General features: G+C 40.4%; 1 protein-coding gene across 1 annotated transcript in view; it reads right to left on the bottom strand.

Moving 5' to 3' along the window:
• Positions 1-13,255, bottom strand: part of obsl1b (obscurin like cytoskeletal adaptor 1b) — a 33,477-nt gene that overhangs the window by 459 nt on the left and 19,763 nt on the right. The window contains exons 11-20 of the mRNA XM_071897839.2: positions 12,961-13,236; positions 12,499-12,774; positions 9,619-9,888; positions 8,705-8,971; positions 7,331-7,597; positions 6,283-6,395; positions 5,670-5,823; positions 3,099-3,260; positions 2,637-2,741; positions 1,688-1,954 (exon numbers count right to left, since the gene is read on the bottom strand). Of these exons, the coding sequence (XP_071753940.1) occupies positions 1,688-1,954; positions 2,637-2,741; positions 3,099-3,260; positions 5,670-5,823; positions 6,283-6,395; positions 7,331-7,597; positions 8,705-8,971; positions 9,619-9,888; positions 12,499-12,774; positions 12,961-13,236 (2,157 nt within the window). The remainder of the gene's footprint in view (positions 1-1,687; positions 1,955-2,636; positions 2,742-3,098; positions 3,261-5,669; positions 5,824-6,282; positions 6,396-7,330; positions 7,598-8,704; positions 8,972-9,618; positions 9,889-12,498; positions 12,775-12,960; positions 13,237-13,255) is intronic.

Below are 13,255 nucleotides of genomic sequence, written 5' to 3'. Positions count from 1 at the left end.
GTGCTGGGTGTGGATAAGTGCTGGCATAAGGTTGATTATTACACTCTCAGCATTAAATTGACCCTGATGATTTTGCTGTGCAGACACTTGGCACGGGGATAAGGGATAAACGTTTCCACATTCGTCCCTAAAATTGGACTCACTCACATTGCTCACTAAAAGCAAATGGCGATGCTAGCTGCAAACAAATTTTCACCTCCCATGTCAAGGATAGATGCCCAAACACCTCACTGATGGAAACAGATGCCGGATACTGGTCCAAAGCATCAAAATCATAATAAATATAGCCACAAGCGTCCATTAGTGGGGAGGGGAGTTGCTTGTCATAGCGCCACCATCTGACCAGTCGGTGTAATTTTTGTGGGGGAGATTTGAAACCTATCCACCAAATTTGGTTGCTCTAGGACTTCAGTATGTGAGGTACAGATTGTTTTAGAGCAGAAAAAGAAGAAGAAGAAGAAGAATCCTAGCAAAAACAATATGATGCACAGGAAGTGATATGTTTTATGTCTCCGGCAGCAGGTTGGTTTGGAATAAACAGAAGAAGAACTGGGCAGTTAGCATGAGCAGCGATAGCCACCATTACTGAACAGACAAAGAAAAGAGTGCAACCTGCAGAAACTCAAACTTCATCGACAGAAAATCCAAGGAAAAGACGCTGCAGTACTGGACGCACTGTTTGATTGACAGATGATCTCTGGGAAGTGCAGAAACACCACAGTAATGATCTCTTATCACCAAAGATGTTGCCAAAATAAAAACTAAAAAAAACAATTATCTCGCAGATTACCACTCTGAATCTCAACAAGGCAAGTGTGGGAGTAAAATCTGCATGTGAAAAACAGTGGCAATGCTCTTTGAGAGATACCCTTGTACCACTTCCCATGACAAGTAGTAAATGTAAGTGCATTAGCATTGTTGTGCCAGTAGATGGAGCTATGAGGTTATTTATGAGTTGCTCCACTGATGCACCAACCTAAGAGGGGGCCTCATCCTGTTGCCACGGTGCTGTACATGTCCCCCGTTACCATGGTTATTTTGCAACCCACTTTTGTTGTGTCACTGAGGAATGACAACTTCGGTCCTGACTTGCTTTCACTAACTCTTTAGCACCCAGCAGGGTCCGAAATGTTGAGCAGCCAATTCTTTCTTGGATACAATGGGCTATAGGACTATCAACAGCAAGAGCAGTAGTACAAAGAAACTCACACACAAGAGTTCAGTCTGGTCTTAGATTTTTCCTGATGAACAAAATAAAAATCAGCTTTCACACAAGTGGAGTTTCAAACAAATGTGTCTTCTGTGAGCAGCACAAAATAATGCATGGAGAAACTCATATCAGTGGAATGACCCTTTAGCTCTATAAAAAGATTTTCTTATTGTCCAGAAAACCTCAGATGACTTAATATTAGAATCCTATTAAGATAAGATGACTTATCCAGTCAAAGATGGAATATGAGTACTCTTACAGCAGAAATGAATTGGGTCCCCAATAAGAGCCTTACATGAAAGCTGTATTTCCTCCGGGCCTATGACACAAAGTCATCTTATGAGGTTTTCTCAAGATTTCCGGGATTCACACTATCCATCCTTGTTTTACTTGTGAAACTGGCCCTAAAACATTCTGTATGGAAACATATCTAAGCTGTAAACTACACCGTGCAATTCATTCATCATAAACTCTTACCCTCCACTGTCAGCTTTGCAGAGCATGTATACTCTCCGACCTGCACGCTGTATGTGCCCTCGTCCTCTAGCGCCACCTGCTGGATGACCAGCTTGCGGTAACAGCCTTCACTGCAGATCTCAAAGCGCTCCGAGGGCAAGATGACATTGCAGCCCTTGTACCAGCGGATGCTGCACCTGGGGTTGGACACGCTGCAGTCGAGGATCACACGGCTCTTCTCCAGGGCCGTCCTGTCCTGCAGAGGCTTCACGATGTTGACTGGAAGCTCTGAAAAGGATAAACTCCAGTTTGTATTATCATCAGGCGACACAGCTGGTGCATTTGTACAGCACCTAATTCACAATTTCATTACTTTAACCATATTTTCTAAAACAAATTATCAGTTCTTTTTGTAATTATCTATGATATTTTCTTGACAGCTAATCTTTATAAACACATATTTTTTTTACTGACTTATAGACACATCTCTCACTGTATCTCAACCAGTAGTATTTTAATTTTTTTTTTCAAAATGCTTGTGATCTACAGTGACAGACAATATGTATGCAATAACTGATTACAAGAATTATCCTGTCTCCTATGTGCAAAATAAAAATAAAATAAGAGGCTATGAGCATTAATATGAATACAGAAGTGAAATTATTTTACATTGTTAGATACATTTTATTTAAAGTAAAATGTATCATACAGTATAGTTCAAAAGTTAGGTATACAAGTTTTATTAATAATAATAATAATAATAATAATAATAATAATGAAAAACAAAACTGTATAATTTTTGTCTTTTTGATTTAGTCATTTTAACAAAATAATTCAACATTCAATAAATAATCCTGTAAATAATAGTTGTACCTGGGAGCAGGAACAATATTTAATAACACAGTTAGTATTATGCATATAAAAATGTATACCTCCTTTTGAAGCACCCGGTATTAGATTATTGTCATACCTTCCACCTCCAGGTAGGCTGCAGATTCAATGTGTCTGGCAACAAACTTGATCTCTCCAGCATCCTCTCCTCGCACATTGCACATGAGAAGAAAATGTTTGGTCCCTGAAATAATAATGATAACAATTTATCAGGAATAAATGAAAATAAATAATTAGATGGATCATTTCAAGTGAGATTACTGGCTTGGAAAACTACAATGCATCAGCTGGAATGAATACATTTATTTCCCTTTCTGTGTAGCATGTGCAATAATAATAACATCATACATTGTTTCTTCGGACCCTATTCATGGATCAGATTTTTTTGTGTGTCTCCTCTTTTAGTATTATAATAAACCTACGCATATATTGTAAAATATCACAACAGCATCAACCTCTGCCTCATTTATTTGAAGCAGAATGTCATCAGCATAGATATGCAGGATAATGTGAAAAACGTGTTTGAGGTTTTGCAGCTGACCTTCGTGGCGGATCTTGACGGTGCTGGTGGCTCGTATCTGCTCCCCGTTTTTGTACCATTCTCCTGGCACATCCTCCACTGAGATCTCACAGACAAACACAGCATTCTGATCTTCCTGGACGTCCAGGTCCTCTAGGCCCTGCAGTATGAGCAGCTCACGCTCTGCCAAAAGAGTGAACATTACAGGATCTTTCATATGACAGTGGGCACCTCTGAACAAACAAAAATATCTCAAATGCTAACATGAAATTTAAAAAAACATCAACATCCCAAAACAATCTCAAAGTTTCTTTCTCCCATGAACAGGAGGCAGTTCACCCTCGCATAATAGGTCCCCATCTTAAAATGTATTTCATTTATTTCATTTGATTACTGCCTTTGTATGTGTTTATGTGTATGGCACTTACTTTCTATAAATTGTGCCAATTTTAACTTTTGCACAGAAGTTTGTTATGTGTTATAAATATCAGACAAAAATCCTCTGGCTTGGCAACATGGCAATAAAAGTAACTTACTACATAGGAAGCTTTTGGAGATGTTTCATCACCTAAAGGTTACAGTGGCATAGCTCTTTATTTTCAGAGGTCCCTGACAGATGGCAGTCTTGTGCTATATTTGCAAGGCTGCCAGGCCCTGGTTCAACATGCAACATCCCCTTTGGTATAAGAAAAGGAACTTAAAATAGATGCATTCACTACATTTACACATCCTCATGACATAACAAAATATTTTTTATAATAATACTAATAATACTATTTGTAGCCTACTATGTAGGCTACTAGGCCCTACTAGCTACTATTAGGCTACTACTAATGTTACTGATAATAATTGCAGTTCCAGCTTTAGGGGTATAATTGTTTTAATTATGAATAAAACGTTTGCTCTTCAATTTAATTTGCACAGTTAAAACATTTATTGTCCACACTATAAATACTAGAATTGATCAATTAAAGTCAGTTTAGAACATTAGAACACACTTTTAAATTAATTCATGAAGGCAGTCTTTGGGCACCTTGTTGGTAACCTGGCAACCGATCTGAAGACAGAGAGGGCACACTGGGACTTGAGGAATGGACAACGAATGTTAACTTGCTAGTGTAAATATCATATCTAAACTAATTTTACACAATGGGCATACGTAAATTCTTCAAAGGACCAGGCTAAACTACAACAGCAGCCCCGACACAAAGAGACACAGCGGCGCCAGAGCAAATTATTGCAGCTAACATGGAGGAACAACTAGCTAGCAGCTACAGAGGAGCAGCTAGCAGCTAGCAGCTAATCTGGCACTGTGAGTGTGTGGTATGTGCTTTCTATTTCTTTAAAGGTGCAACAAGTTAGAGGTTTACTGCCCCGTAGCACAAAATGACCCAAATATACCTGTTGGGGTTTGATAGGGTTGTTGTTCAATGCCAATGGCTCAACAATAATTTCGTCAGGTGCAGAGATTGCTGAGATTTTTGGCTTTCAAAACGTACTTTCCAGCCCAGACTGTTCCCCACTCAGCCCAGAAATCTTACTTACCACCTCATGGATCTCTGCTCTAATTTGTCAACTTACATATTCGTCTCTGTTGTGAAACTGTGACGTTATTATGCCAATTACAGGCAAGGTAAATTGTGCTAGAAACCAGATCCTTGGTTGAGGTTGAAAGATTACTTAATGAAACAATATGTGTTGTATTATTATAGGCTAGCAAACGCATTCATACACTGTTGATATAAAATGGGGCAACAACACCTCAGTCAATAACTTATTCATTTTTTGGGAAACATTAGGGTAGGTAGGGTCTACATAAATTGTAGCCCACATATTTATATCTTGGCTATGTGAGTTGCTGGAAATTCTGCTCCCTTGTAGTTTTCCAGTGCCTGTCCTACAAATAGGCTCTGGCACTGGGGCTTAATAATGGCATGTTCACACAAATCTGCTTTTTTCAAATTGGCACCGGTTTTTATACTGTAATTAGCAAAGGGGGTGGCTGCAAAGCGGATGAAAATGTGGCTACCTTGCGCTCAGTTTGCCCGAAGGCTGCCAATCTGCACGCCTGTTTCTGCAATGAGCCAATCCAAAGTGATGAGCACACTACACCACATGATAGTCCTGTTAGACCTAGTAGCTAAACTTTTGGAGAAGTGCTGATAATAGATTATTTCTTTTTAAAAATAGTTACTGATTTATCACTTTAGTGATTGTACATAAGAACGTACACTTAAATGATATTCTGTAACTAACAATTCACTAATAGTTCATTAACAACTGGGGGAGACCTCTGAAAAGTCGCATTGGCCTGCCAGACTGCGTTTCACAACTGATTCCTCAAAGCCAGCAGGTACAAAGTCATACTAGCTACAAGCTGCTAAACAATAAGCAGGCTCTCAGGCAGCAGAATGACACCTTAAGCCTCCTAGGAAGCCAAGCAAGAGTAGTCAGCTGCCAGGCAGCCTAAAGAATGCTAGACAATGCCAGATGCCTGACAGGATGCAAAGCAATACGGCAATACAAGGCATTGTTGCTTACAAAGCTGTGTCTTAAAAGAAGATATTATATTGTATCATCACTAGACTTTACCGTAGACCTCCACAGTGCAGGATGTAGTAGCATCTCCAGCGTCACAGGTGTATGTGCCGGAATCACTGACATGACATTTCATGATCTGAAGAAAGCGTTTCCTTCCCATCGCATAAATGCGCATATCCTTGCCTGGCTTCACCTCATCCCCATTCTGAAAATGAATAGAGTACACATTTTCATTTTAACTGAAATCAGTTCTTTCCATACAACTCAAACTATCCTTCATTATCTTAGATAATGGATTGTCTAATCAAGTAAATTATTGTTCTTTATTGTTCCAGTTGGAAAATTTGCTGTGGAGACTGATAAAAGAACATCAGTCAACATACAGTTGACAAAAAACATCTGTGTAGAAATTTGTTTTTACTAGACTTGATTTGAACTAAACTGGTCCACTATCCTGTTTTTAAATGCTGGGTGGTCATGACTGGAGTCCTTTGATCAACAGTTACATGGTTGTGGGAATAAAGGTTTTACTGGTTTTGGCTGTTCAGGGGGGTTCTAAGTTTGCATTACGCTAAGTTTGCATTGGCTCTATTTACTAGGCCTATTTTTTGTAGATATCATACACATTGTAGGTGATTTAGAGAAACAAAAATGGAATACTTGCCTTCATCCATTTCACATCCACGTTGTGTCTTGACAGCTCGCACTCAATAGATACAATTGCCCCTTCAGGGAATTTCTGGTCCTCCAGTTTTCTAAAAATTGTCACAGGGGGCTCTGGTGGAGAAAAAGCATGTTTTAGTTATGCAAGCTAAAATACTAATTGAACAGGTTGATATATGTAGAAAATAACACAAATACATTAGATACAAATATTTTTGGCCTATGTTTCCCAAATAAAATGTAGAAACTGAAATGCACTAAGCATATGCTCGCTGCTCAAACGGTAGCCTATATTTAAGCTGTGGGGACTGTAATTTACCGTGATGACATTTTCATCCGATTGTCATCCACAGTGTTTCAACCCCTAGCTCAAAGGGATGAGGCGTACTGAATGACTCGGCATGGAGCGGATTATCTTACAGCATGAGGTTAAACTACCGTCTGACAGAAAAGAGCTACCTCTTTTCATGGGGTCGTGCTAGGCTATTTTGTATTTGTAATGTGAGCCTGGATAGAGGCAACAGTAGCAGAGCTGTCACTCCATTCTGTTATCATGCCTCCACAGTTTGGCATTCGATTTACTCTGAGTGGACGCCTTTAGCCACCAGTTTGAGGTCACAATGAAAGTGGTATGGTAAAATTATGTTGTGGTAGTATTGCACTGTACAGTTAGTGTAAGTTGAATATCTTTTACCACAGGTGCCCCGTTTGTAAGCTCTGGGTAAAAACATTTTTTGGAAATTGATCATTTAGAAATGTAAGTGGGCCTAATGAATTATTTTAGCTTTTTAGGACTTATGCCATCATAGTGTTTGTTAATTTGCCTTGTAATCAGCACTTTTTCTCAAAATGACCTCTCAAATATAACTAAATTGCTCCAAGGCTACTGTATGAAATACCTAGCCTAGGCTATACCCTGTGTCATATCATTACTTGGTAAATTTGCTTCAAAGTCCCTTTTACATTGACTATGGTCAAATAATGGCCTCTGCCACCTTGATACGTTGGCAAAATTAGAATTTTTTTTTTTTTTTTTTTAAATGACCTACCCTTCACAGCAAGCCTGGCAGATGTCTTCAAATTCTCTACACAGAACATAAAGGTGCCAGTGTCTTCTACTGATAGGTTGGAAATAGTGAGGCTGTGGACTTGTCCTTTGGCACTCATACGGAAGTGATTTGTTGGCTTAAGCTGGTTTCCATTTTTCATCCAGGTGCCTGTGACATTGCCATGGGACAGTTCCACCTCGAAAGATGCCGTTTCTCTCTCCGTGGTTCTTATGTCAGTCAGGCCTTGCTTTATTGTGATTTTTCGTGCTGTGAGGAGAATTGCAAAACAGTAAAATTGACTTTGAGGGTTCTTCAGTCAAACATGATATAGTACTTTTAGCTACCTACTTTTACTTTGTAGGTAATAGTACTTCTCAATACAATGAAAACTGAACAATGGTAACACAATGTTTGTTTCAAAATATAAAAGCATTTTCTGTAACACTGAACAGACATGGCGTCCGTCTTATATTACTGAATAGGCTTGTCATCTGTGTGCGGCAGACTGATATTTAACTATACAAATTGGCAGATATGGACAAGCGCCGATATTTTTGTCATTTAAACACAGGACTTTAAACAAAACTTGCTTTGAAACTGCCATCATTTTCCCTTATTCTAACAGAGACGAGCATTCCCTGTGGAAAAAGAAGTGTTTATTTTGGAGACCTGATGACAACAACCTTAGTTTTGAAGGCCAGGGAGTAAATTTAGATGCAATGAGAGGAGATCCAAATTCATAGGAGGTGCCAACAGCAGCCTGAAGTCCAGACTTTCCCCTTCCCACCCACACTAGTGTTGAAAGGACAGCCCCTAACTCACCCACGGGCCTGCAGATCGCAGAGCTAAGACACCTAAGAAGCATGCACAAAGAAAAACACACACAAGTACGTCTTAATCACTACATGATGCAGATACTAACAAGTCTTGATAGTGTGTAGCTGCTCCTGAGGAAATTAAGGGGTGCTTGTTCGTACAGAAATTGTATTTTTTTGTAAAGGTAATTCTAGCCATTGCCCAATCCGATCTCAACAGCCAGGTAAAAGCAGCCTTAAATTGTTACACAACAAGCACTTCCTTTATAACCCTAATCTGATTTGCCTTTGACATGCATAATGAAATTATCAGGGCTCCAGTGATCCTGTGTCAATACAGAAAGTCAGTTTGGGCTGTTGGACAATCACCTGTTGGTAGCCGTCATGTTCCAGTACAACAAGTGCCACCCCAGACCCCCGTCACTCAAATTACTCTTACTCAGTTAATTGAGTTTGCCTTCAAAAGCAACAACTACTGAGAGTGTGCAAGAGGTGGGGTCATCGGCAACGGCGGTAAACAAACAACAACAGTGCATAGTGAGAACACGTGCGCACTCACGTTCCACAGTGAGCTGGGCTTGCGTGCGGTCATGGAGGGTTTCACAGCTGTAGGTGCCCCGGTCAGACATGGCAAGTTTGTGGATGGTGAGGCTGTGTTTCCGGCCCTTGTGTTTCAGTGTATACTTGGCTCCAGGGTGGATCAGCACCCCTTGCCTCATCCACTGCACCTCTCCGGAATCCAGACTCACCTCCACCTCTAGAGTTGCCTCGCTGAACTCTTCGGCTACGACGGGTGCCATGTTTTTGGTGAACACCACCTGTTGTTCTGAATATGAATACAAAGAATTACTGGACAGCAGTATTTATCACATCGACTCTTCTCTTCTGTGTGCTTTTGTATGTTTGCAGTGTATGTTTGGGCGCTTTGTTAATTCTGTGTAATTCTACAGTACACTGGTTAGCAATTTGGCAAGCTAAACGTTGGTGGAAGGAGTGAAATACAATTTAAAGTATTTTTCACCAAACAAAATCCTCAGTGTTACGTTGCAAGTTCAAGTACAGAGAGTGCAGTAACCTCTCAGTAGCCCTGCCTCCTGCAGTGTCACACACCCCCAAGCCGCTGAGCCACTTGTCTCTGTCAGTTACCAGAGGAATTCTAACAGGAGAAGCCGCTAAGCGCTAGCCGTCAAAGGCGCCTCATCAACAATTTCAACTTGTCTGAAGGGGTCATTATTTATCACATATATGCTGATGTGGAGCTAATGGTGCACAGGCATTTAGACTCCCTTCATTCCAGTGTTTCTGGAAATAGTATTACAGTGATACTTAACTGGGGAGATATGAGATGATTGAGTAGCAAATGATTTTCGATAGTGCAGACAGTATGAACATACAGAATTCCAGCTCAATGGGATACTGCAAGCAAATATGACATTTAACTTCATAGTGGTAATGGATTGGGCAACAACTCACCTTGAACCTGGAGGTTTGCCTCAGACACCAACCCCTCTGCATCTGCTGTCACTCTGGCGCTATCTGAAACCTGGCAGTTGTGGATGCAGAGCATGTGGCATAGTCCGTTGCTTGAAATGACAAACCGCTCATTCCGAGCTACTTGCTTGCCATTTAGGCGCCACACCAGTTGAGTGTCCTCTGGTGAAACCACACATTTAAATACTGCATCTTCCCCTTCACAGACTGTGATGTTATGAAGCTCTGCAATGAACTCGACAATACGGGGGGCTGAAGGCAAAAAGTTCAACCGCATTAGATTCATGGCACAATGAGAATATTTTTTTCTTATGCATTTTTGTTTTTTGCTCCTTCTTGACCTACTGTGACAGAAGTTCACAGTAGGTGCTTGATTGCGCTTAAGTTAGAAGGTCTAAATATACTTACTTTCGACACTGACAGTGGCTGAGGTCCTGTCATCAGTGGATTCGCAGGTATATTCTCCAGCATCTTCATCCACTAGTTGGTGGATGGTGAAGCTTCGCTCTCGACCTTGTGCCCTTATTGTATATCGACGGTTTGGAGAGATATCCTGGCCATCTTTTAGCCACTGGACATCTCCTTTGGGCTTGTTGATCTCACATCGTAATGTAAGGCTGCTGCCCTTCAGAGCCGCAGTATTCTCCAGAGGTCTGATAAATTTCACTTTCATTTCTGATGAGTAGAATAAAGAAATATGACAATTGCAGAGATGTTTATTCTGTAACAATTATTACGCGAGTAAAATATGTGCAAGGGAATAGGTATCTATAATTTTGACATGATTTGGAGTGCCCAATTTCTTACCTTTGACTAAAAGACTGAAATACATCTCATCTGTGTTTACGTCACAGACATATTCTCCAGCATCTGACAGCTGCAGGGGATTAATGGTGAGCTTGTGGGTATTACCCTCACTGGAGATGTGAATGTTGTCCTCGTTCAATAATTGGCCATCTTTCAGCCACCGGACATTAGCTCTCTCTTGGCTCACAACAGCACACAGTGTAACACTCTCATTTTCATAGGCAGAGAGGTTATTATTTGCGTATTTATTCACAAACTTGACTGGTGACTCTGAGAGAAAAGATATTTAAAGGAACAATCAGTAATATTTTACTGGCTGGTTGCACAAAATGACCATAATATATCAGCGGGGGTTCGCAAGTGTTGTTGATCAAAGACAGTCACTCGACTGTTGTCAAATGGCTGCTGAGATTTCAAGCTTTCTAAACAAGCAGTCCAGCCCGTACTCTGTTATAGTGGAAATTATCCACGCACACACACCCTTGCGTTCGGAACTTTTTTCAGTTTCATTTGCACAACCATGGAAGAACGAACTGCAACTAAGCCTAAAAAGCCCGACAAAGCCTGCAATGACAAATCCCGCCCAAAACCTGAGTGAACATTACTGCAGCATTTCAAAGTTGGAGGTAGGACTATTTGTCACTTTGATCATAAAGGTGCGTCTTGGCTACGTTGATTAAAAAAATAAATCTTTCGCATTTTCAGCAGCAATGCCGCAACTGAATGATTATAGAAACACTATAGAAAACACAGTAGAAAATATTTTTAGCATGCTGGGTCATGATTTAGCCTACCTTGGCGGCCCGTCACAGGGGCTAATTCATAAAACTCTGCAGTAACAGAATAGCGGCATGCAAAATCTGCACCACAGTAATTTTCCCTGATTCATAAATTTATCACACCCGTGAATACCGTGACGGAGCCACATTACCGCTGTGTTATCCTCAGCTGTAGCTGTGACAGCCAATCAAAACCAACATGTTAATTAAGCTTTACATATGTAACACCTGTCTGCCTGTGTGTCAATGGGCAGCAGAGACGTGTTAGAACGGCAGATAAACCTCTTCCTCCTCATACAGTCCTACTGTTGTAATTGCAGTGTTGGCCATGATAAACCGAATGTTTATGATGTCACTTGCTGAAAATATAAATTGATCGGTGGTGATCGTTGTAAGATACATATATGGGAGCATTGGCAGCAATGTGCAGCGTTCTCTTTCTTAAACACTTTAGCTCTACTTCACTCCAGCAGCTGCTAAAATGTTTATGGGACATGCGTATGGTCATCTTCTCTCTTTTATCATGATAAACTGAATCAAACTGAATCAAATCAGATGGAAACTGGCGTTTACAACAGCAATCAGAGTGGTAATTAATAATTGCATTTTAAAGCCAGTGTGCTGTGCATTAAACATTTTCATGTTTCCAATGATAATTAATGCCCTAGGACACAATGTTATTGTTAACATATTTGTTTTAAGTAGTTAACATTTGTTTCTACAATATACCGTCGGACTAGAACAGGTGTTATTTTTTGCGGTGCGGTGTGCTTTTATGAATCACTTTCACAATATATAAATGATCAAAAGGGGTGGCAGTACGGAGAAAACGGTAACGCTAATAACGTCCTGATATTTCACGTTTATGAATGAGAAAACACCCTACCGTGATGGTATCTGCCCCTAACGTCACGCTAAACCTGCCGGTAAGTTTTACGAATGAGCCCCACAGTACAATGCACTGTATATAGGGGAAACACTGGTTAGCTTGGCACAGCTTTGCTGTGCATACATAAATATCTGTCAAGCAATATGCTCACAAACAACCTGTTGCTAGTATGCAGCTAAAGGTTATTGGGACACGTTTGCTGCTGTTGTAGTTCTGTGGCTGCTGTTAGATGTTGCTGAAGAGCCCATATTACTGATTGTTCCTTTAAAAAGAAATATACCTGAGGAATTCCATGTCCATACATGAAACATAATGCTGCTCAAACACAAACCATAGAAACAATGAAAACTGACACTGAAACATGTTCAGAAACGATTTCAACCTTACCTTGGACTTCAACAAATGTTATCATTTTGTCATCAATGGCATCACATATGTATTCTCCAGAGTCTGATGGCTGAAGTTCAGAGAGAACTAGCTTCCTCACAAAGTCATAGCTGTCAATTTTGATACGAGTGTCTGGTTTCAGTAACTTGTCATTCCATAACCACTGAACAGTGGCGTTTGGCCGAGACACCTCGCACTCTAAAATTAGGTCATCCCCTGCTACCAGGATATGATGCTCCGGGGTGCCAGAGTTGCCAATGATCTTTACTGGAGGCTCTGAAGATAAAAGACACAATGCCATTTATTGTCCTCAGGGATTAAGTTTGCAAAGCCAATTCAGATGACATGATTAATGCATTAATACAGAATACTGGACACTAGTGTTTGGAGTAAGAAGTGAATACTAACATTTGTGTCCAAGATGGCAAACATTTGAATGCATTGCTTAGTAATATAGGTTACCTTTGACAGTGATATAGAATACCATCTTATCATCCACTGCATCACAGGTGTACTCTCCAGAATCTTCTAGCCCAGCATTTAGGACAACCAATGACCGGAAAACTCCTTGCTCTTCACTACAGTACCGCTCATTGTCATCAATTAGCTGGTTATCTTTGTACCAGTTGATCGAGGCATTGGATCTCGAGAGTTCACACACTAAAATGATGTCATCTGATACCAAAAACTGCTTTTCTGTTTTTGCATCAGTTTTTCCTAGAATTTTCACTGGCAACTCTGAAAATGAGCAGGAAAT

The sequence above is a fragment of the Centroberyx gerrardi genome, chromosome 10, assembly GCF_048128805.1.
Source record: "Centroberyx gerrardi isolate f3 chromosome 10, fCenGer3.hap1.cur.20231027, whole genome shotgun sequence".
NCBI lineage: Eukaryota > Metazoa > Chordata > Actinopteri > Beryciformes > Berycidae > Centroberyx > Centroberyx gerrardi.
This window is presented reverse-complemented; position numbering and strand designations above follow the sequence as displayed.